Source organism: Hippocampus comes, unplaced genomic scaffold (genome assembly GCF_001891065.2).
Source record: "Hippocampus comes isolate QL1 unplaced genomic scaffold, H_comes_QL1_v1.1 scaffold112, whole genome shotgun sequence".
In the NCBI taxonomy this organism is placed as follows: domain Eukaryota; kingdom Metazoa; phylum Chordata; class Actinopteri; order Syngnathiformes; family Syngnathidae; genus Hippocampus; species Hippocampus comes.
The window spans coordinates 1936870-1962689 of NW_017805841.1; the positions used below are offsets into that span (position 1 = coordinate 1936870).

General features: G+C 40.7%; 1 protein-coding gene across 6 annotated transcripts in view; it reads right to left on the minus strand.

Moving 5' to 3' along the window:
- Positions 1–25820, minus strand: part of magi2b (membrane associated guanylate kinase, WW and PDZ domain containing 2b) — a 122936-nt gene that overhangs the window by 45005 nt on the left and 52111 nt on the right. For all 6 annotated transcript variants that reach the window (XM_019888260.1, XM_019888257.1, XM_019888256.1 and 3 more), the window contains exons 3-6: positions 24710–24829; positions 17956–18180; positions 13133–13361; positions 10789–10868 (exon numbers count right to left, since the gene is read on the minus strand). In XM_019888260.1, the coding sequence (XP_019743819.1) occupies positions 10789–10868; positions 13133–13361; positions 17956–18180; positions 24710–24829 (654 nt within the window). The remainder of the gene's footprint in view (positions 1–10788; positions 10869–13132; positions 13362–17955; positions 18181–24709; positions 24830–25820) is intronic.

Genomic DNA, 25820 nt, shown 5'->3' on the forward strand with positions numbered 1-25820 from the left:
ATCAATATCAGTCAAAATAGAAAAATGGGTTCCCATGATGAACGTTTACGGAACCCAACATTAGTTATCGTGGTTTCCCATTGGGTAATCCGACGGAACCGAAAAACGGTTACCATGAATTTCTGAAATCCTCAGGCCTGGTCCTGAATTATTTAAATTTTTGCAGCATTTGTTTATAATTGTACGTATATGTTGTTTGTGGTAATATCATATGCAATTGAATAAGTAGACCATTTCGGAATTCGAAATTTGGGACTCTCTCAATGCATAATGGGACTCATACTTTTCTGATCAGTGAGTCTCTGGGACTCGCTGCAAGTAAACTGTAAAATTATCACTGAGAGATTACCGCTTTTTCTGCAGTCAGTGATTGACTTCTATGCAAAGTCATTTCTCAACTTGTGTTCCGTGCCATGTCATGCCTGTTGTGTTGATTTACTTCATATTAAGAAACTACTGCACTAAAACATTAATTCATAAATGTATATCATGTGATTTTATTTCTTTTTCTCAGTATAAATAACACGTACCCTGACTGTTCTACTCTTTGAATAAAATCACTTCATTCAAGCGTTAGGGAGTGCAAAGGGTTATGATGGAGGGGTGTTAATCATGAGGACCTGCCAAGTGGTATGATAGCATTGTTTTATACATGTCCTCGGCTAGGCCTCAATTTCAAAATCAGTCCTTGATCCTTGGCCCTCAGTTTCAAAATCAGTCCTTGGTCCTTGGCCTTGGCCTCGGAAGCAAGTCCTTGGTCCTTGGCCTTGGCCTCGGAAAATTTTTCAAGTCCTTGGCCTTGGCCTTGGCCTCGGAGGTAAGTCCTTGGCCTTGGCCTTGGCCTCGGGTTGCCGGTCCTTGGACATAACACTGTCCTATTACCTTCATGGCGTAAACTATCACAGTGTATATGCCGTTCACACTGCTGTGTTCGTCTGATAATACTAATAACACTTAATATTGAGGCACTTGCCAATACACGCACATATTGTAAATCGAGTCAATTTGTGGAGGAACTCAAACATTCCCCTTCATATGGCGATTAGCGTGGCTCTAAAACCACGGTGGCCAAAACGTGCCTAATTCAAATTAAACTGCACGAATGAACGAACCACCAGAGGGTGCTGAAACTGCACAATGGAAAATAACCTGGCCTTTTTACCAGATGTGGTGCTTTAGTGTGATTTTGAGTATGGATTGTTGTTTTGTCTGTGTGTGCACTGCAATTGGCTGATAACCAATTCAAGGGCGAACCCTGCCTACTGTCCAAAATCAGCTAGAATTGGCTTCAGCACGCCTGTGACCATTGTGAGGATAAGCAGATCTATAACGGCAGCAGAATGACGTTACTCAGTCACGCAAGCATTCACACGTTAAAAATAAATTCTGGGATTTGACGCGGACACCAACCTGACCGAATGTGCAGCCGCCTGCCGCCATTCCACACAAATATAGTATATTGTAACAATGCTAAATCCGTGCACTTCTCAGCATGCTTTCTTTGACTGAGTGTGTGGAGATGGGCCACCAGCACAGAGAAGTCCAACTTCCCCCACTGAATGATATCATGCTGGAAAGTGTGCGACTTCGCCATTGTTACAATATGCAGTATATACGTTGTGTTTTAGAACAATAATTAATCATACTACAGTTGCGAAAGCTTGTGGCCAAATGTAGCGAGCATTTCATTCCACGTCGGGTACATTCAAATGACTCATTTGATCCCGATTGTTTCTCTATTTTCGTTCATGTATTTTTTTTTTTTTTTTGTGTGTGTGATTGTTAAACATCTGCATTAGGAACAAAGATAAACACTAATAGAATAATGTATCTTTGTCATTAATAAATACTTTTTTAACTTTGTTCCTTGTGCTGTTCATTTCAAAGAACTTTACAAAGCATTTTGTACTTTGTAGCACAAATTTATTATTTATATTAATTATACTTTATTACTTGGAAAATGTTATACCTTTATTTGATTTTACTCCATCCTCTATGATTCATTTGTTTTAAACTGATTATGTTGTTTTCTTATTAGTCACAGATTTTATATTGAAAAATATATCTTAAATTGAAAACCTTTGAGACTTTAGAGTAACAGAAAGTAACTGTTACTACCACAAATAGATACACAAGCATATCGAAAATTAGTATCGATTCCCAGGTACTGGGAACTGGACCTGAATCGGTTCAAATGTGAATGGTACCCATCCCTAACCGAGATACTCATGAATCATCTCAAATTGGAGTGATGTGCATCCCATGTGTCTATGGGCGAAAAATTACATGAGCTTGAGTGAGTGCAAAAAAATGTATGCATTTACGCAACTTAATCCACTTCTTCACCCTACCATTATCACGTTGTAATTATAGAAAATACAGATATAATGAGATGTGCCAAAGCTTCGAAGCGTGCATGGAGTAACAAAGCGTGCCCTTCATTTAGTATTGGAGCCCAAATTGATGACGCTTCAGATTTTGCAGCAAGCTTTAACAACAATGTAAACCCTTTGGCAAGTGGCTCCATTCAAAGTGTATTCTTTTGATAACCTGACGGTCATGTCAGAGTTTAAATCAAATTTTTTCTAGTTTCTGCACAAGAGTTTGGGGAGCGCTTTTAACGTGTATAGCTTGGAGTGTAGAGCAACTTCAATCCTCTGAACTAGCGGCCCGGGCTTCTATCCCAGCATTTAGTTGCTCCAAAATCGGTGGTCGAGTGGGTTCGAGCCTTGTGTCTGGGATTATAAACCTGGCCAGCAGGTGGGTTCAGGTGCACATGAAGCATCGAGATGAAGCCCCTCTTGAACCAACATAGATGCGTAATGGTCAAGCAGAAAGTAAACTATTGTTCGACATCATGCATTACTCGATGACATAATGTCTGAATTTATGATTAAAACATTTCATATTCCAACTACTTGCTAAATTTCAAGGCTCAACTTGTAAATAATTGAGCATGTAAATTATGCAGGCAAGTCAAACTCCTGCTATTAAAGCCGTACTTGGGAACTTTACTTCTTTATACACCAGGCTTGAAATGATAGAGGATCTAAAGTCCAACACCATTGAACTTGAATGCTGTGAGGATTAACTCTGCATCTGTTTTGCTTTTTCCTTTGGTTATTTTAAATTTTCATCAAAAACAGTTTTTTTTTTGGTCTTAATATTAACAACGGTTAGCCGATTTTCACAAGAATGACAGTTAAAAAGTTATTTCAGACATATTATTATTATTATTATTATTATTATTAGGTGACAGCCATGCACACATAGTGACTGAGCACACACACTCACATACAACACAAACATTACACATTCACACAGACAGAGACACATACGTACACAGGGCTTGGATAGACAGACGGACTTGCACACACACACGCACACGCACACGCACACACACACACACACACACACACACACACACACACACACACACACACACACACATTCCCAATTCCCCAGCCTTATTATTTTTACAATTACTATGCGTTCATCCCCTCATGCTGTAATGTAATTACAGACAGATTTGTGATATGATTTTATTCCTCTGTCTGTCTGCGCGTGTGTGTGTGTGTGTGTGTGTGTGTGTGTGTGTGTGTGTGTGTGTGTGTGTGTGTGTGCGTGCTCAGTCACTGTGTGTGCATGGCTGTCACCTCACACAACCTTCCTTCCTCCTCCCGCAGGCGCAGGAGTCAGACACGTTCCGATTCCGACCCGCCTTAAATTCCCGCCCACCGTGTCCACTAGCCACCTTTAAACGTCGTCCTATTTGCCACTTGCCCTCCTCCCCCAAATGTGAGCAGGAGACTGTTTCTATGGCAACCCCCAGTCTCCAAGCTGAGAGCTCGGTCTTGTCTAAATTTCCTGTTGCTGAAATACACAATGTGACTGAGTGTGCGCCTACGAGTCTGTGTTTGCACTGCTGGTGGACATGTAAAAAAAAAAAAAAAACAAACAAACAAAAAACACTAACTCATCAGATCTACCAGTGTGTCTTCGGGTGTGTTGCTAACGCGGCGCATTTGCGTCTCTCTTGAATTAAGTGTGCAATTGTGATTCCTTATTCTGCTTTCATCTATAACTGCTTCATACAACAAAGAGGATGCAGAAAAGTGGTTAAGATTGCACGACTGTCTGTGTCTTATGTGTTGTGTTGTATTATTTTGTTATTTTGACTTCAAGATGGCGCCGCGAGAGTGGCTGCCTTTACAGCAGCTCCTATATTTTGTTCTTCTACGTCTTCCTTTCATAGCTTTGCTACTGTAAAGTGGAATTTCTCCATTGTGAGACTAAAAAAGGTTTTCTTATCTTATCTTCCCTCTTGCAAAGTGTCTTCTCCATCCATCCATATCTAGCTAGCTAGCTAAAGGTACAGTCAGAAAACAGCAAAATGCAAGTCATTTTCTCCATGTCAATGTTATTTTTCTTACCCAACCATCTACTAGCATCTCAGCAAGATCTAATTTATCAAACTGAAAGAATGCAAGTAAAAAACAATATATCGATAATGCCCACAAACTAATCAAAGAAAATGGCTCACAAAGCACAATGAATATGCTAACATTTAGCTAACTAGCATCTAGTTTAAGATCCTTCCAGAAACCCAGCAAGATAGTGTGCTGGTTCGAAAGCTAGTTAGCTTGAAGTAGCTCACAAATTTTCTCATTACTAAACTGCCGGATTGCTCAGCTTGAAAACAATTAACAACTGACTGTAAAAAAAACAACAACTCTGAATAAATTTTTTTCAGAAATGTAAAAATTATGTTAATATTTGACTCCATTTTGTATCTATTTATCCATCATCCAGCTATCATTCGTCATCTCTATTGTATCTATATATCTATACTGTATTTCCTATTTATTCATTTATTTATATTTTTCTTGATGAATGTGTCCGTGTATCTATCGATCCCAAATATCCATCTATCCATCCATTAATTTATCTAGTAGGGCTAATCGTTGCCACTTGCCTTGTCACAATCCCCTCGCTCTATCTCTAGTCATCATGGTAACAAAAGTTGAGGGGCAGTGGCTCATTATCATGAGGAAGGATCACAACTACAACTCTTGCCCAGATGTTCTCGGTGAACTACTCAGTTGACTGGCTTCGCCAATACATTGAGTTATAAGCTTCGCCAGAACAAGTTACTCTTAAATCAAGGTACCACTGTATATACATTGTGACATTCTTGTTTGGTGGTAAAATTGCCTTGGCTCAATAAAAGTTGGGAAACGGCAGTAGAGCACATTATGTGTCAGAATAGTGTCCTGGCTGTTCCTCCAATTCCAGTAGGGGATCTGAGGTGGCCAATGCACAGCAGCGATCCTGTTCCCCTTGTTACAAAACCATCACCATGATTTTGAAGCCATTATTTTAAGGCACAACACGTACTGGTAGATATTGTTGTTGTCCTCATGATGTTTCACATCAAAGCAGGGCCAAAATATGATGGAGTCATTGTAGGGGCGTCAATGTGCAAAAATATTTTGGCAATGGTGTGACTGTAATCATTTTCCATCAGCACAAGATACTTGAGACTGTTTTGGGATGAAAACAGGGCAGAGACTCAAGTCTGCAAACAAATCTGTGAAAAAAAATAATTGCAATGCTTCAAAGGCAATGTTCCCCAGAGAACATCAGTTGGTACTTTCAACCCCTGCGGTGTGTCATATTATGAACTGATACTTATGTAAGCTTATGTTAAATTATTAATTATTTTCATTTTATATTTGAGCATTATGTTCTTTTGTGTTACAGTTACCGAGGTTATATTCTGTTTAATAATTGCTGAAACAATTTTATATTGATATTATCTGATTGGTTAAGGAAACCAGGAAGGGTTTGGTGTTTTTTCCGGGAAGGAGGTGTGTTCTTGTTCGTTCGTTCGGAGGTGGAGAAAATAAAAACTGCCTTCAAAGGATTCCATCTCTCCTTTTGCCCATTTTTAAAGTAGAGCTATCCACTGAAAAACTACGAACCTCTCAACTTACACTTATGCCGATGGCTGATAGTTGTGCCCCAAGTGATCTGCAAATTACTTGGCCACAGTATGTCATCTAACATGTAATCTCATGGCTAAAAAGTCCAGAAGCAGTGCTTCTATCCGTTAATAAATGACTTAACAATGTTATAATATTACCTCTGAGTTGCATCATTCACTCGTCTTTTTTTTAATCCATCCATTCTTCCTTTTGTCTTTGAGTTCTGTCGCTCTACTAAAGAAAAGGAATACTGATGTATTGAAAAAAAAAATGATGCTAAAATAATCTGTGTTAACACTGCTCTTTTCTTTTGGCTTTGAATAGCAACTGCGCCAAAATTAAAAACTGATATATTGCTGAGGACTACTGTCCCAACATAGTGTTGGTGCTAAGGCCTTCTTGCAGCACTTCCAACTTTAGCTTATCAGTTGGCACTTTTCTTCCTCTCCTCCCCCTGTCTCAGTCACCGACAGGCGCTGATGTGGTGGCCTCGGCGAAGCTCCACGTCGCTAATCCGGGACGTGAGGTTATATTGACGGCGGTGCAGGGATTGGAGGCTTTATCAAAGGCAGAAGGCGCAGCAACAAGCGTGCTGTCGTTTGAAATGCTGAGAGGCGATGTGAGCCCGTGTCACCTATCAGAAAGAGAACCCTGACGAGCCTTTGAACTCCCAACAGTCTGCCACATCATACACATATATAGAAGATATATAAATAAAAATGTGCGTGTGGCAGGCGCACAACACGCGCGTTGGTTACACTTTTGCTCGCCTTGACACAAACAATCGTCTCCTCAAATCACCCTGAACGCAGCTTGGGAGGCCTCAGAAGAGGGAATCGGGAATAAGGTTACAGTGTGACAATGCGAAAAAAAGACTGCAACAAAAACAAATCCATGACATAAAGGGAGCAGCGAAAGAAGATACAAAAGCACGACTTCCAAGAGTGATTTTTTTTTTTTTTACTTTGCCACTGGTGGGGCCTTCCAGGCAAACGGGTAGCTTGCAAAGCGCATTGTCAAGCTGTTCATGCATTGTTTTATTCACTCTCCTTGTCTACATCCATATTTTAGTGGCCCATACTTCATGCGCAATAATGTGAGCCAAAACAAGGACAAGATGGACTTCACATCGTCACTCGGTACACAGTAGGGATGTCGCACGGTTTTTAAAATGTAAGTGCGCCAACACCACAGTTATTCGCACGCGGGTTAATTATTCAAAACCAGACGAAAACATTAAGAAGGACAGAAAATTGCCTTTTTAATTGCTTGAATACAAACAGTTACTTAGGTGTAAAATTAAACACCGAAGTAAAGTTTTTCTAATTGCCTATTTCTGAAAATGTGTCTGATGAGAAGTGAATACATCTGCACTTCTGCCCCTGTTACATAACAGTGGAGCAAATGGATATAATAATCACTCCCATACTAGTTTTTCCTCCATCCATAAAATAATCAGATAAGATGACAGAATCAAGAGCCACTTTCAAGTGTGTGGCTGCCAGTCCCCCGATGTGCAACACTACTGCTACTGTATCATATCAAAGCCAAACGGTAAGCAGAGCTGCGTCAAGACCGGCTATTTGTAGCACCCCTAATCCTCTGATCCGAGAATCACCTGATTTTAACTCATGTACAGGCACTTTGAGTTGCATTTTTTTTTTTTGTATGGAAAGTGCAAGAAATAAATAAAGTTTGACTGGCACTGATTGACAGAAAAACTATTTCTAATTTTGCTTGCCGGTCAGTCAAAAAATGGCCGAACGACGGCTGGTATCACCAAATACTTAGTTGGGTCTGATGTATCTCAAGACACTGCATTTACCAATAAAATTACTGTTGTCGTGTATATTACATGCTGTGTTTAATCGAGAGTTTCCTTGTAAAAGTTTAATTATGGCTTGGTTTAACATGTGATGAAAATAAGCTGTAGCGTCGAGCAATACATGCATTTTTAATGACCGTATGCATCATTGCTGCTAAACGTGTGCTGAAATGTACTGCTGCACAAAGTGCTGTAAAAAGAGAGCCATCGTGGAAAGGGAGAACAATATGTGAACGAGCGCGAGCAGGGTGCCGGGTTATTGCTGCCATGCATGCCTCCTCCGTCCAAGCGGCTGTTTTCCCTGATAAAAATAATGTTTCCTGGCTTCCACTGCTGGAAGGCACTCGCTCCAGAGGATGTGCTCTCTCATCCAGGAGCTTCATAAATGTTTGTTTTTGTTTTTTTGGCAGTTACGGCGCTCCTTTCCCCAGATACTGCACAGAGCCAGACTACAGGACTACCCAGCAGACTTTGCATGTTTGGTCGGCGAGGAATAGATTGATGGTTCCAATCTGTGGTGGGCCTTCTTTACAAACAACACTTACAGCCTGCATTTCAAGACAGTGTAACAGTATAAGACAGATGGATAAAATTTACATGGACATCTATACAGTCTCTGCTATCTGAACTCATTCTAGGTCCTTGCAGAAGATAAAGAATATATCACTGACAGCACTGTTATATTGAATGTCTAAATGTGTTGCTGCAGTGTTTGTGTTCAAATAGAGTATTCAAGGTTTATATATGCATTACAAGGTTTATATATGCATTACTCGTCATGTGTTAGCATTAAGCTAGTGAGCTAAACGTTAAGTTCTGTTGTTGTTGTTCTTGTTGTTGTTGTTGTGACTTTTGGCTTGTGTTTTCTGTAGATCTCTTTGTTTTGTATCTCTCAAAAATGCACTCTCAAGTCAAAGCAAGCAAACAAAATGAATTACGACTCAGCGTTTGAAAAACTCCTAAATCGGGTCACTGGTGACTCTGGGCACCACAGCATCTGAAGCATTGCATATGAAGACTTACCGGGGGCCCCCCGGTGGTCTACAATTTTGACCTGATAGTGGTGGTATTGAGGTAGATTCAGTCAGTTTAGTTCCCACTGAAGGCTAAATTACCAAGCACATGGCCGACCACTGGTTAGTGTCAATAATCTGTCTTCTCCTGTGGGTTGTACAAGGTTGGGTGTCACCATTGATTTCCTTGGACTGATGAAGCGGCAGTCATTGGGAAATGGAGCGGTTAATCCTTTAAACATAGTCTAATTTACCTCGCTTATGTTAGATTACAGATGGGGAAACCCCTGAGGTATGTTAGATTTTTTTTTTTCCTCCTTCTACCCTGCAAGGTCCGCTGACTGACAGAGGCAAATGAAAAAGCGGCAAGCCACACCGCCATGTCAGTGAAAGACAAGGCATGTGTTGTTTTGAAAATCCATTAAGAGAGAGAGAGAGAGACAGAGAGACGCAAAGAATTTAGTGATCATTGGCTCTAAACAAGAGAACCTAGGGAACGTTCCGCAATTTGATTTCAGCAGCTGAAAAGTAATCATTTGCCTCAGTTGAGGTGATAGATGAAGGACGTCGGCAGTGACAACAGTATGTGCTGTGTGTCAAGCGGAAGTTAGATTGTGTTTGTGCAGAGCCCAGCACCATACTTGGAATTCTGGGCACACTTTGGCTCTTTACCGGGCAGGGATGAGGGAATGACAGAAAATGAACACGCAAGGGGGAGGAGGAGGAGAATAGATGGCGGGTGATCAGTGAGGAGGGCGTTGATTCCAACGCGAAGAAGGAATTGATTAAGTCTGTGGAGATTCACTTCACAACCTCTGACAGCAATGGTGATGTAAGTTTTTCTCCTCTTACTCTGCTACTATCAATTGACAATAGGGTGTATCTTTTTCTTTACACAATTCTTTCACTTGCCCCAAAATCTCAGCCACGAGTTGTGCCTGCGTCTCAGTGGAACCTCGAAACCAGGGGTGGGCCACTTCTGTTCTCAAGGGCCACATTAAAAAAAAAAAAAAATTATATGGTGTACATGTATAAACTGTAAGTATTTGTGTATGATGGTCGACGGGTTAGCATGTCCGCCTCACAGTACAGAGGTTTGATTATGTGCTCGGGCCTTCCTGTGTGGAGTTTGCCTCTAGACGCTGTGTCTGCGTGGGTTTTTGCCAGGTACTCCGGTTTACTTCAACATTCCCAAAATATGCATGGCAAGTTAAAGTACAACTAGAGTATGTACTTGAGTATTTGTGTAATGAATTAAGGGGTGCGGCCTAGTGAGTATGCAGACAAAGCCAGGTTGGCTTTGTCTGCATATGAGCGTCTGGGCATGAGTTGTGGCCTACAGCAGTTGCTTAGGAGTATTCCCATTTTGTATTTATGTTTTTGGCTGTTTGTCTCATTTTGAAAGTGCATTGATGACTGCGGCTCTCCTTGCCCATATGCTATGGCATTTCAGTACCCAAAATGACTCCATTTTATTCCGCTTCCCACGAGCGACGGCGGATCAGAAAATTGCTTTTCCCAAACATTTTGGCTCACAAAATGAAATCGACAAAAGCAAGAACAGCTCAGAAAACTTGTAAGTTGAGGCACTTGTACATCAAGATACCACTGCATTGTAGGAAGCTGGAGAAAACCTGACAAAAGACACGGGCAAAATGCACTTGAATCATCTTGCTGTGAGACGCCAGTTGTGTTGCTCTCATGAAAACACCTCTTTCCAAAGCAAGTTTACATTGTTACTACAAAAGGAAACAAATCACATGCGAGTGGGAGTGCACGGCCGGGAGGCTCACACCCGTATAAACACGGCAGTTTTGTGCCATGGCGCTAAATCGAGAAGCAGGTATGAAAACCTCCGGAAGCGGCGAGATGAAACGCTTCCCACAAAACAACCGGCAGCTCAAGTCTGATAAACAGAAATACAGAAATGGAAGGATTGTAAACTTGCACATTTGCCACTCACCATCTTCCTTGCACTCTTCCGGAGGCTTCGCCTTCTTGGCCAATCGAGGATCCAGCCATGATGTGGTCTTGGTGTTGTGACTGTACAAAAAGATGAAGAAGACGACAAGCGGGAGAAGATCGTTAGATTAAAGTAACATTAATGACCTGGATCCAAGTCAGCGAGCCTGATTAGCAAACATTAAGGTGCATCAATTATTCAAAAGAGAGGTCTGGCAGTGTTGGGAAGTTGACACAACAAACCACACAGAAAGCAGAGGGGGAACAATCCAACACGACTAAGTGCGACACGAGGTGCCAAAAGTACTCACACTTACATAGTTTTACTCCCCCTACATGGTTTAAGCCCATTTACACTTACTAGGCGCAAAAAACACAAGCGAGAACATTCAAATAGACATTCTCCCCATAAAAATCAGTGCTGAGACACACATGCGGCCAAGAAACACACCCATCAAGCACAGATTTTTCTCCTTTGATGAATGTCATGGCCTAAACGCTGTACACAACAGGTCCACACGAAGGACAACAAACACCATATGACAAAAACATCCATCCATCCATCCTTCCATTTTCTGATCCACTTTATCCTCACAAGGGTCGCGGGGCGTGTTGGAGCCTATCCCAGCTGTCTTCGGACAGTAGGCGAGGGACAGACACCCTGAACCAGTTGCCAGTCAATCGCAGGGTCATATGACAAAAGCAAACGACAAAAAAAAACAAAAAATGCAGCGCTCTTGAAGACGGCTGCCAACTACGGCGCCATTTTGGTGGGAAGGCGTCTATTCAGAGAAGCATCTCCCTTTGTTGTTTATGCTGGCAATCCACAGTTCAAACTCCTGGTTGCCACGACAACAGTCACGACAAGGGATCTTCCCATCCTCATGCTCCAGACGATTGACAGCTTCAGCCGCTCTTTTTTTTTTTCCACCACTTTGTCTCAGAGGCGGACTTAGACTGGTTTTCAATATTTCTACTTCTTCCTCACCAATTTCCTCATGTGAGACTCACTTTCCAACCTAGAATCTAAGCTCCTCGGACATGAGGGTTGACACTTGGACTACTCTATCCTGCAGCATCTTTTTATTATTAGAATCATTTTTTTACTACTCCACTGACTCCTCCACCCAGCTGGGGAATTAAGCTTTTTACACTTACCTTGCAGTCTGGTGGAACGCTGTGGTGGATTTCAAGAAGGTTTTACAATTTCCAGCTCATGAACTTTTAGGAGAAACTCCCCAAACTCGCATATCTCTACGTCAATCCTCTCCGCTGAAGCCTGGAGAGGATCTAATGTACGATAACACAAAAATACTAAATGCACCCTATCGTCACTGTCCTGTGAAAAACATGTATATCCATTTTGTCCATCCATTTTCTAATTCGCTTCTCCTCATGAGGGTCACAGGGATGCGGAGTACACCCTGAACTGCTTGACAGACAATCACAGGCACACATCTATTTTTGTTCCCGGTATTTTAAAATGTTTACATTCATCGGGTGTTTGCATTTCAACATCCAATTAACATAACGTCTGCCCTTGAGAACTGTGCTATGTAACCTAGCTGATCACAACGTCCCATTCTGCAAATCGGAGGTGGGACATTAATTTTCTGAGTCGGCCATGAAACTCAAATGTGGTCAACAGGAATTTATTATGTTTTTATAAAACAGTAAATTGTATTATCTTAACAAGCTGCTACTTGTGTTGCCCTGGTAGAATTATGTTGTTGTAAGGAGGACATAAAAACTGAAAATAAATATGACAATAATAAACACACACAATAAAATGACACTGTATCTGCACATAACATTCACAAAAAATGTCGACAGTGTACATATTTCCCCCCTCCTCTTATTTTCAGTGTGTGCTGACAGCAAATACGATTGGTGCTAACCTGAGGACCACACTTGGCATTGGAAGGATTTTTTTCTCTATTTTCTTTCAATTACTAGAATGGTCAGAGAAATCACTCACTCGAGATGTGGCCCGTGGGCTCTACCTTGCCTAGATGTGTCGTAAAATCGGTGGGTCTCGAAACAAATGAGCACCAAACAACAACCTCTGGTTCTCATTTTTATGTGCAGCCCTGATAATAATAATAAAAATAATCATCATCAATAATTGTTATCACAAATACGTAAATAATGCATTTGTTTCAATAATTATAAAATGTATTGCTTTTCATTTCTTTTTGGCTGTATTTCAACATTTGAGTGTCATATGCTCCATTATTTCATGCACACTGAAGTTGTGACTCTGTTGCAAAACACTGTTCCTTGACAGTAAAAATCATCTCTCAAGGAGTAAAAATAAATAAAACCATTTATGGTTTTTGTCTTACTCAATGAAGTAGACCTCCCCCTTCTCCGTGTATGCCATCTCCCAGTTGTCAGGCAGAGGGCCCAGCTCTTCCTCATCTACATCCGGGACTTTGTTGGGGGACTTGTCCGGAGATTTGGGTGCATCCTCTGCTTCGGTGGGAGCCTCGCTCGTGGCTGCCGCTTGGCTGCAGGTTTCCACGGCAACCTCCCCGGATGCATCGGTGCTCTTGTCCTCGTGCTCGCTGGACTCTGCGCATGAAGAACCGATGCATTATATTTTGGTACAACTCAGGCTTAATTGTTCCTCAAGCGGGCAAGAATGCAAATGGTAGAGTCAGTAGGAATTGACCGCAACTATCACATCAAAATTATCTAATTCATTAGTACTTTGCAAAAATGCTGTACAGGTTGTTTAATAAGTGACATGACAAAACTCATTTCTTAGGATTTGAAAAGGGTAGCAAGACAAAACCGGTTTCGCTTGAAATCATGTTTTGAAAATCTTGTTCTTGCACTGTCTGCTCTTTTAGTAATTTTAGTAAGCATTTATTTTTATTTCTATACTTTTTTTTTAAATCTCTAACTCAGTTTCTAACTGCTTTTAAATGTTGTACTTTTAATGATAGAATGTGAAGCATATTGAGTTACGTTGTGTATGAAACACCCTTTAATCTGATTTTTTTTCAACCCTTAAATACTGGTAATTATCAAAATAATTTTTCATTTCTTATTCAGAGCCCTGTAAACCCCCCCCCCCCAAAAAAAAATACTATTATTCACAAGGTTTTACAGTAGTTTGAAAATGTAGGTCAGTACTGTACTTCTTATTAAAAAAAAAAAAAAGATTCAAAAATTATGACTGAATGTGAATGGTCAGTTGACATGTGCCGTGTGACTGACTGGCGACCAGTCCATACTGTACCCCACCCCTCATCCAAAGTCATCTTGGATGTGATAGAAAAATGGATTAAAGTGTTCCCTCTTAGGCCTCAAAAATAGATAGATAGCTAGATAGCTAGATAGCTAGATAGATAAATAAACGTGTCTTCCTTTCATCTTACCTCCACGAAGGAGGAAGCGAAAACTCATCGCATCTGAGAAGAGTTGTGTGTGCTCTATTCTAGTTATTTCTTGCAAATACTTGGAAATGCCAGTCTGACTCTTTTTTTGTCGGGGGCTGTGCACGCATGCACACACACACACGTGCGCACACACACACACACACACACACACACACACACACACACACACACATGCAGACATGGACTCACACTGCACACTACACACGGCATACATGATGAGTCAATGCAGCCAAGCTGTGAACCCCCAGGAGGGAGAGAGGGGAGAGAGTGAGGGCGAGAGGGTTCTGAGGACAGCGAACATGAGGAGAACAGAGTACGTCAGAAAGAGAGAAGCCGGCAAAGACAGAGACTTTCAGGGTCAGGGAGTGAGTCAGAAACACAAGGAAAGGATTTAGAGAGTGACAATAGATGCCACCAGCTCTTTCTTTGCCATCACACGCAACACATGGGTGGCTTTGGGGGCTACGAGCAAGATTGCGGCAATATTTATGCCTCTTTCACCGAAAGTGCCGCAGCAGAATGGCAAACGTATGCTTAGCACATATGGCAAAAGTACAAATACTGATTCAACTCCTGTAAATAATTAAAACAAGTACACATTCTGGAATGTACTTATGTAATAAGAAGGTCCCCAACTAAACCCCAGTAAAAGAGGGAATATATGCATGTGAGTATTCATTCTGCTCCGTGTGCGTTAAAGGTTGTTTTAAGGTTTATTATTAATCTAACATCAATTCTAATTTCCATTAGTCCGTCTATGGTGTTTGATATTATATGTTAACATTAAGCTAATAGCAGACTTTCATTATGAAATGGCTTGGGTGAACATTTTAATGTTCAAATGTACAAGGTTTCATTCTCTTGTATTATAGGTCAGTTTTACAGTCAACATCACCTGGGAGTGAGAAACAGCTTGAAGCAAGCACGCACCGTATTTAGAGAACTGTGCAAATCAGTCTTCTTTTCGTTTCAGAAATACTTTAAAAAATGTCCCTCTTCTCAGGCATTAAATATTTTTTTATGTAGAAGGCAATGAAATTAGATGAGTAAAACAGAGATAAGGCACTGTGCTAAAGAGCATCAAAATTCCAATTAAAAACTCCAATTAAAAAAAACATTGATTGGCCGGCCACCGATCGTGATCGGACAATTTTTGTGGAAAAGTATGTGAGCATTGATCGCCTATCAAAGCCTTTTATGGTCAATTGATCTCCCTCAGTGACCAATTGTTCCTCACCACAACTCCCGGAACTCCATTAACCTGCCAATGGAGTCGAAGCACCTGTGGCTAAAGCCACTCTGCGGTAGGAATTTGGATTACCTATGTCTGCCAATATGTACTCTAACCATCTACAGCAGTTGCAAAGAATAAATAAAGGTGTTTTATTTCATTACAGAGAAATCTGTACCTTAATTGAATTTAATAACAGCCAGTACTGTAATACAAAATGTAGTGTTTATGAAATATAACAACTTTCACCAGCAATGTTGATCACATTGTCGATTGAAACAAGCTATTGACCTGCATGTCACTATTTAACAACCAATCTAAGATAACGGTTTGTTTGGAGAAAAAAAACCAAAACAAAAAGACATAATGTGAGCATTAAATATGACACACATTCAATGACCGCGAGAAGAAACGTCCTCAAATCGTCATGAAGTAAATGTACAGCGACACCCAATCTACTCTGTGCAGTGTGCTTACTGCCGTGTTCTATGTTCACTGGTGTCACAAAAATCCCCCAAATCAAGGATGTATGTTCTAGATTTTCTAGGGTTTTGTTTGTTTGTTTGTTTGTTTGTTTGTTTCTAATTGTCTGCTCACACAAAAGGCCATAAGTTAATACTTTAGGTTAAACTTGTTAGATTGGACAGAAGGAAGTACTTTTTTAGGGAACTAGGTAGTGACATTTTGCATTGGGCGTAAATTCAATCCCTGCGGGTCCATTTGTTACATTACAGTATATGGGCTATTTCATTTAATTGTATGCAATGTTTGATGGCTAAAATAATAATAATAATAAAAATGGATTAATTAAACACATAACTTCTATTGGATGCGAGTCTTTCAGTATCACCGTCAACTGATGCGAAGCTTTTTGCTTCTCTGCTGCAAGAGAAAAAAACAGCGCGCAGGGATCACTGGAGGTTGTTTCTGTCAAAGGCCAGATGTAGAAGCAAAAATAGCATGACACACGAGGAGGCTAAACACGACGACATGCCGCAACGAGCCAGGCCGGCCGAGGAGGAGACGGAGAAGGAGGAGGAAGAGAGGTCAGGAGAAAGAGGAGAAGAAAAGATGGGCGTCGTATTAATAGAAACCAAGCAGCAAGGCCGATGGAGGCGCAAATGACAATCAGAACAATGATAGCGGAAAAGTCATCAAGGTGCCTTTGAGGCCCGTGTTATGTAAGTTTATGGACCCTGTGCAGTCGCATCGACCCCGAGCCGAGCGTGTTCATGTTGGCAACGAGCGGTCCGGGTGCAGTCGGCGGGCCAGATTTATAGACAAGCGGCAGACAAGAGACAGACTGAAGAGGGAAAATAAACTCCTTATTTATCCCATCGGGGGAGGGGGGAATAAATACGAAATGCAGCCGCTCGTTTATATAAAAATCCACCTTTGTGCTCGAGAGCAACAACCAATGGGACAGTTTGGGGCTCCAAAAAGAATTTACTCTCTACCTTAATTTGATGCTGTGAAATATTTTCCGTGCTAACAGAAAAAGAGAATGCAGAAATGATGCTTATGACGCTTCATTAGGCACACATTGGCAGAGTCATACGAGCCAATACAAGAGTTGAATCAAATATTATACATATATTGATAATATTTCCTTCACATGCAGCCTACTTTGATGTTTTCTAGCGTATTATCATCATCAGTATTATTTTTACTTTAACTGTAAGTAAACACAGTTTAAAATTACTAGATTACAGTCAAAGTAAAAATGGAAAAATTTCCTGTACAAGCTAGGTAAAAGAAAACAAATTAAATTATGATCATTATTATTATTATTTTTTTTTATGTCTCCAAAGTTTTGTAGACTTTTTTGGTATTATTTATTGAAAATAAGAATAAGAAGAATAAGGAGAGTTAATATGTCTGTGTGTAATGTGTTCTTTGTATGCGTTGCTAATCCATGTGTGAAAGGAGCATTTTTATTTATTTATTTATTTTTTTGTTTTCAATTATGGTAACATGTCTGCTAAATTCTGTTTGCCCATCTATGGCATTTCACATGACATGCTAGCATTAAGCTTGTGGCCTTTTAATGCTATGAAATTACATGGTGTGGTTGGAAATTTTGACATTTCAATAAACAATACAGTAACACGTATTTACTTATATAGTGGTTTCTTAACAGCTGCAGCTGTAAAAAGGCACTTGACAGAACATTTCACATAAAATGACAAAAGTACAACAGAACATAGAACATAAAATGTCGACAATAATACAATTGTAACAACTACTCCTACAACGTTTAATTCTGTTCATCTTATGTGTCAGTGTTACAGGAAACCTCAACTGGGAGTGACAAATAAAAAGCTGGATGCAAGCACACTTATTCGGAGATGTGTGCGAGTGAGTTCTTCTTTTTGTTCCTGCAAAGTGATGTTATAGTTTCAAGATTCTCTCTTTTTTTGAGTGCAAGAGAGTGAGAACCTTAAGCCTCATAGGTGCTTCTGAAACACAACCTTGGCAGTAAACGGGGCTTTCACTGCATCATAATCTGGGATCTGTTGTGTCATAGTACCTGGCGTGATGGCCACTCCGTTGCCATTGACGACAGGGCTCTCCTCTTCCTCCTCCTCTGGCGGCTCCAGGCTGGCGCGCTGCTCCATGTTGCTGACCGACTGGTTCCTCTTCCTCTTGCCCTGGGCGCTGGGCCGGGCTCCGGGCAGCAGGGCCTCACTTACATTAAGAGGAGGGGCTGCTGGGGACGGCTCTGCTGGTGGCTTGGGTGTGCCGTAGAAATTATCTAATGAGGACCACAGAGAGACACAAAAATAGTTCAATCATTTGTATGTAATATACTGTAATCAAGTTCATTATAATGAAGCAATTCATTGAGAGCATGCATGTTAAATGTACAATGGTTTATCTTAAAATAACATTTTCATTTATTAATTCCAACACTGTTTTTGCAACATTACAATTTCTTGTTATATTACAATGTTACTGTTGTAAAATTGGAACATTAGGGGTGTTCACACGGCACACATTTGCACCGGTGCTGCACCGACGTATTTTGTTGTGATATATCTTACACCGGTGTAAATTTTGTGGAGCGTTCACACGTAAAAAGCTGCTTCCTAAAGAGAAGCGTGTTAACCCCGGTGCAGCCCCACTTGCGTTCACACGGCAGTTTCTGCGGCCGTGCAATAAAACATGCGCATGCATAAAGTGTACTTTCTTTTCCCCGCCTTGTTTGTGACACATCGAAAAACCATGGTTTATACTTCTCCAGACAAATAAACGCTGTGGTCTATCAGACACCATGAAGGATGAGAGAAGAGAGAAAGGAAAGATGACAGAAGGACAACAGAGCACGAAAGCAACGCATTCAATACCCGTGTGTAATCAACTCTTCTCATGCGTCGCGAGTCTATCCCTGTAGCGTTCACACATCCCATTTTATATCGTTGCTGCCTCGCAAACTAGCATTTACTCCGGAGTAAATTTTTAAACCACCTCCTGAGCAGGGTTAAGTTTGATCCGGTTTAATCTGTTTTCAGGGGCTATACCGGTATAACTTTGTATGTGTAAACGCTCTATGGGGGGCACCCTCGGTGCTACACCGGAGTAAAAGTTGCCGTGTGAACACCCCTATTATGTCGTCACTTTGAAAGTTTTCTCGTGAAATCACAACTTTATGATCATAACATTATGAATGACATCATCTCCAAACTTAAGAATGATTGTTTTTGCAACATTTGATGTGGTATATTCACATCTTTTGATCCTAAGATTATTGAATTTGAATTTGACTTTTATTAGGTCTCCCGTAGGAGAAACTTGTCTCAGAGGACAGACTGTTTTTTTTTCATGGCATTATGAATTTAACAAACGTTGGACTTTTTCCTCCAAAAACCTAGACTTTACAACTCTGTTTTTTTTTTTTATTTGTATTACTCACAATAGATCAATCAACATATCATATAATGAGACAAGGAAAAAATAATCTACACACACACACACATATATATATATATATATACACACTATACACGTGAAAGACCGTTGACCATAGAAAACAGTTGTCCATAAATATGAGTCATCCATTAGTACAACAGTAATAAAAAATAAAAAAAAATGCATTTGGATTTGGTAACACTGAAGCTTGCACCATGTCGAAAAATAAGTTATTCAACTAAGACAAAAGGAAAATGTATTTCTTAAGAATGACTAAAAGCTGGATCACGACTGCTGGATGTATACTTGCGCTGTTCCATCATTTATTATTTATCCTGTAAAGTCGCTGTGGCATGACAAGTGAAATGAAATATTACCACAGACCGACAGCTTCCGACCGCACAGCGATGAACATCAGAGGCCTCCAGCCTTTGTACCACATCTGCTCCTTACCCCCAAAAACACGCACAGTCACACATGCACGCACACACCACAATGACGACTCAGCCTGCTCTTGCACACCTGCTTTGAAGCCTGACTGTCCCTTGGGGCAAAGCAGCAGCATTTGTTGGGGAGCAGAAAACCTGCTGTTGCATTCAAAGACGCTGAAAAAAACTGGTTAATTATCTGGTGGAAAATGAGAAATTGCTCACTGCATGCTCATCGGAGTGCCCGCTGCTAACCCTATCAAAGATCTGCTATCATATGTTTCTACGCTCTTTCGTGGTTGTCGGTTTGTGACCAATTTTTAAGCAATCCTATTTTTTAATGGGTTTTTACTGGACACAGGCAAGTCTCTATTTAGAGTTGAGTGCCACGTTGTGCCACAACAGGACAGGCAGCACTGGGCTCTGCTGGAAGAAGGGCAGTTTAATAGAAGAAGAGACAGAGAAATGCTCAGGAACTGCTCAGTAGTAATATCTATACAATATCCATCATTTTTCACAGAGGATAAAGACTATGCCTGTCAGTATTGCTAGATTGTCTGTCTACTTGTGTTGCTTTGAAATTTTTCTGAAACGGCTTCTGAACTTGTTGTGCTTTTGGCAGTTGTATTAACAGTCATAAGACGTTGAATTTGTGCTGACGAGAAATGTTTTGAACTGGCAACCCGGGCAAGGAGGAGAGAATGTTGTTGTGATAAACGCTGTTTTCCAGTACGTTCCCGGGGATGAGGAACATATAAGAGTTAGTCTGAGGGTCTTCGTTTGAAAAAAAACAAAAAAAACAAAACACTTCAACGTTGACCTGGGCTCCTTTTCATTTTGTGGACAAAGCGCGGCGCAACACGTGCAGTCAACTTTATGCTAATGTGCTTGCATTGCGACAAACCATTGGAGAAGATTCGCCGGGTGCCAAGTGTCTGGCATTCTCACATTGTTTAAGTCTGAGAGAGTGGTAGAAAGTGGACTCACGCAAACAATATGAAAACAAAACGCCGGTTTCAGGTCATAATTTATGCATAATTTTGGCTCATGGGGCATAGGAATGAGGTGGTTAGCATTAAGCTAGCGGATTTAACATCAACTGTTTGGTAGGACATTTTGATGTTGAAGCAAGCACGCTTGCCCTTTTGTTTGCTAAACTGCAAACAGACGCTAAAAATGTTTAAAAATGCTTGGGAGACGTGTAAAGAAATATTTAGTTCTTCTGGTCTCTCTCACAGTCTATGGCGGATTTTCAGATATTGCTGGTAGGTCTGGAACATATTACCCGCGATGAATGAGGTTCACTAAATGGCTTTGTTGATCATATTAAATGGTCATTTGTCCTTCCTTTGGGGATTTCTTACCCATTTATTGTGAAAGCAGCCAATGCTCTCAGCCCTTGTTTGAATGTTAGCATGGGAGGAAGCAAGCGAGCACTCGGATTGTGTTCCACTCGAAGCCAAATTGAATTTTCAGCATGTTTATCAGATTGAGGTCGAGATGGTGGGAGGGAAAGGCCACGTGTATGTTATCTTTCAATTCTTCATGGACATTCCTCCACTCGGCCTCAAACGAGACTTTCTTTGCGTTTCATTGTCTTTTCTTGTTTCGCACAAAGGTCCACATTGTTGTGTGAGGGGAAGAGTGTTTTTCAATCAGTGAATAAACAGCTCTCTGACTGTGTCAATCAATATGAAGCACGGCTATCTTTGTAAAAGCGTAATTTTTCATACAGTACATCTCTTGTATTGGCCGTAGTGAGATTCTTCATGGGTACCAAATATTTTGCTGCATAAGATGTCCTCAAAGCACATGACACTTAAAAGTGGCATTCATCCTCCATCATCTGATCCGCTTATCCTACAAAAAATTGAATTCATTTTGTGACCAAGCTCATAACTCAATTTTCTCTTATTTCAAATCCATTTTGCCTATTGAAATAATTTAAATGCCATCAACCCCCAATTTCCCAAATTATGATTTTTTTTCCCCCTCTAAACCTCTGACTTTAATTTGCATGAAATTATGAATATATCACTCGCCCTTATTATACTGTGACTTACTTTATTTGAATGAAATTTCAATTTTTTTTCTCCATGAAAAATATGGAATTTTCTTTTGGATTTTTTTTCATTACTAGTTTAACTTAATCCTACAAAAAAGGTCCAGCACGAACGCGACCCCCGTAAGGATAAGTGGTTCAGGTAGGAAGATAGATAGATAGATAGATAGATAGATAGATAGATAGATAGATAGATAGATAGATAGATAGATAGATAGATAGATAGATAGATAGACATACTGTTTGATCACATGGATGTAGCTTTCTTTTTCAATTGTCATGACAAAAATGGCATAAAAACCACATTGTTGAATGTTTTGCTTAAGAAACTGTTGAAGACCTTTGACCATTGTTTTGTCCTTCACAAGTCTTTCAAGATCAAATTTGACACATTTTAACACGAAAATGACTCAATACACAGCTGTCCAAAAAGACACAACTGACTGCAGAGAGCAATCAGCGCATGCCTCCTGAGAAGCGCGCGTGTGCGTGTGTGTGTGTGTGTGTGTGTGTGTGTGTGTTAAGGCTTTGTTCCAGCACACATGCCCACAAAGCTATTGGGCAAATGAACCAGCAAGCCCCCTCCATCTGTACATGTCTCCCTTGCAGCATAGCAAAACACATGACAAGACACACGCACGCACTATACTTCTACATCTCCATCACCAATTACACTGGTATTAAATGCCCTTTTTGCAAATGATGTTGAACCAAGTTAAAGTGTTGAAAATGACTTGAGAACAAATCCGAAAACTCTTTTGGAGATTTGAAGTGTCTGAGAAGTGTCATAAAACTCCACTGGAGCTGTGTTGCATTTTGTCGCCTCAAGATGAAAAGTCTGAGTACTTTAGTGAGACAATAATGACTGAAAATTAATAGGTTGGGTACATTAACCTGTTTTGTCTTGTCTTAAAATGTTGTCTTGTGTTAAAATGTTTTGTCTTAAAATGTAAATGGGCTCTAACTTTTCTAGTGTTTTATTAGCACCCCCGGCACTGTAGGGGGGGTAATTCTAACACGAGTGACCAGGAGGTGCAAGGCGGACTCCAAACGCCCATGTTGCACACACCACCAACTACATCATCCGAAAGGGGAGTTATTTACGTGCCAATGTAATGCACAAACTCCAGCGATCTAATTGTTGTGTCCGCAACATAAGCATGGCGTGCTTGAGCGAGCAGTCCGTACCGCCCCTGATTTTGATCAAAATCAAGGATGCCGCAAGGATTAGGTGGTTAGGTGGGGAAAACACTAAGTTCTATCCCACAATGGCTCACAAAGGCACAAACGTCTCATTATCTACCGCCGCAAAGTCGAGCAAAATATCAAAATAAAGAAAACTCCACCCATGCGCGCAGTTAAAATGCTTTTCGCGCTAGACTTACGCCCGGAACAAAAATAGGGGTCAATGTGCTTTTGTATTATTAGAATGACAGTGCAAAGTAAATATTCCAATCATTTTTCATTCTTTGAAGGATTAATATGAATGTGGGCAATTGCAATGGCTTAATTTTAGTGAGATTAGTACACATTCCGATCCATTAGCCATGAATGTACACTATAAACACGCTAGATATGAAATAATCATCAAAACCTCAAGTATCATATTATGAATATTGGGGCCCAGTGCCATTTCTGACAGCGCCACCGCCCGGACGACCTTGCATGGCTTGTAACAACAAGTAATAGGCAAGAGGATGATCAGTGCCTATTTTCTCCCCAGTAAATAAATCTACAGTAGTGTACCTGATGAGACCAATCCTGGACTGGTCGCCAGTCATCCATTCACAGAGCACATATATATAGACTGTTCACTCTCACATTTATACAGTCATTGAGTGGGAACAGAAACAATGCTGCCTGCACCTTAGTCAGGCAAGAATTACACATTCTGTTGACACCCACAAACATGCGCGGAAGGAACTTTGGTGAGAAAACTTGTCGATCTAAACATTAGCGTGACATTTTTAGTATTTAAGCAGTATAACTTACAGTCTGGGTTTATGTGGTGTCAAAATGTGCACAGTAAAATGTGAATTGAAAGCATTTTAGTTCCTGCAAGTATTTATCTGTATTAAAAACGAGGCAAATGTGAATATTTACTTTGCAAGTCATTTTACCGTGTGTGCCCCTAAATTTTCTTCCAGCACTTGGGACTACTGTGCTCTGAGTAAAATATTAGTCTGGAAGCCTAAATAATGATTTTTAAGCATATTAAATTACTGAACCCAGCCGCTGGGGGGCAGTGCCCTCCCCTGGGGGTGCACTGTTCCCCAGTGCCGGTCCCAAGCCCGGAGAAATGGGGAGGGTTGCGTCAGGAATGGCATCCGGCGTAAAACTTTTGCCAAGACGACCATGCGAGTTGGTAGGACGGTTTACAGGGGCGGATGGAAATTACTGACTCGCTGTGGCGACCCCTGAATAGGGATGTGCCGAAAGGAGTAGAAGAAGAAGCATATTAAATTACTGATTGGACATGATTTGGGGATGCTGTTGTGTAAATGCTTGTGCGCAGCGGTGTACAAGGTTGTTATACACAACTTGAACAATGCGGTGTTTGGTCATTCAAGCAAGACGGATTTTTTTTTTCCTAAAAAGTAGTAATTTTGGAGAATTCCGCCCAAAAGCGATGATATGTAATTATATGATGATGCGATTATACATTTATTTGGTTTCACACTCATAACCAGCCTCTGAGGGAAACCGATGTGGCACGCAACAAAAATGAGTTTGACAACACCGCACTACACTGCCAGTGACTCAGTTATGCAAATAAATATAGAAATAAATAAATCCTCAGACCTAGTCATGAAAAGTATCTCAAGTATAAGTTACGTTATAACAGCAAACTTGCATCACAGAGACAACGTTTCCCTGACACTCACCTTCATAGGTTCCACTCTCTAGTAAGGCTCCGCTTTGCTCCAATTCCATAAAACGTTCCACAGTTACGAAGTTGTAGTCCACCCCCGGCACCTCCCCCTCCTTGGGCTGCCTGGTCGTACCTGTACAGAGAGAGACACACACAGAAAGAGAAGATGGAGGGGTCAGGAGAGCCTCTTGAGAAGAAGAAAAGGCAGGAAGGTAGTGGAAACACAAGTAGCAACACAAGCTTAGTCAGAAGTCTTCGTGCCAATGCCAAAGTCAATCACACAATTGGGAGTGAGTGCCAGAGAGAGAGAGAGAGAGAGAGAGAGAGAGAGAGAGAGAGAGAGAGAGAGAGAGACAGAGAGAGAGAGAGAGAGAGAGCTCCAACTCGCAGCTGCCTCGGTGAACCCCCATTTATTGCGGGGACACCTTCCAGACCCAAGTGCAAGAGGTAAATAATAATGATAAAGAGACCATTTCTGGAGAACGTGTTTTGTTTTTTTAAATTAATTGTTGTGATTAATTTTACACACTGTAAACTTATTAAAACACAATTTCTAAAATATTCTTAAGCACCTGCTCTCATTCACAGTTCTGCAAATAAGACCAGAGTGAGGATAGGCAGGATGGAGACAGACAAATATTTAAACAGCAAAAGGTTTAACCAAACGATGTGATAAACAAAGTCCGCCTGCTTAATCCTATCATACATTGTAACACAAAATACCATTGGGAGGAATTAAGACAAAACAACCATTCACATCCAAGGACAGTTCCGTCTTCAATGTACTTAATGGAATTTGCAACGTTAATCGTGATATGACTCATTGGATTTTCAAAATAAAAGCCATCAATTGGATGATTTTTGTTCGGGTGGCAGTGAATTCCATTCCTTTCACAATGGCAGCATTTTGGCAAATAGTGAACAATTCTTCAAAAAAAGTGTCTTCAAGTGGCTTATTGCTACTTCCAAAGGTTTACTGTTAAACTGAACATAAAACAAAGAGAAGTACAGTACACATGCATTTATCCCAACCACAGTTTAGCCTTCAATCTGCGAATTTAATCCAAATGTTATTTAGCATTGACGTTGCAGTGCTTAAACCCTTTTAAAAATGAATTGAAAAC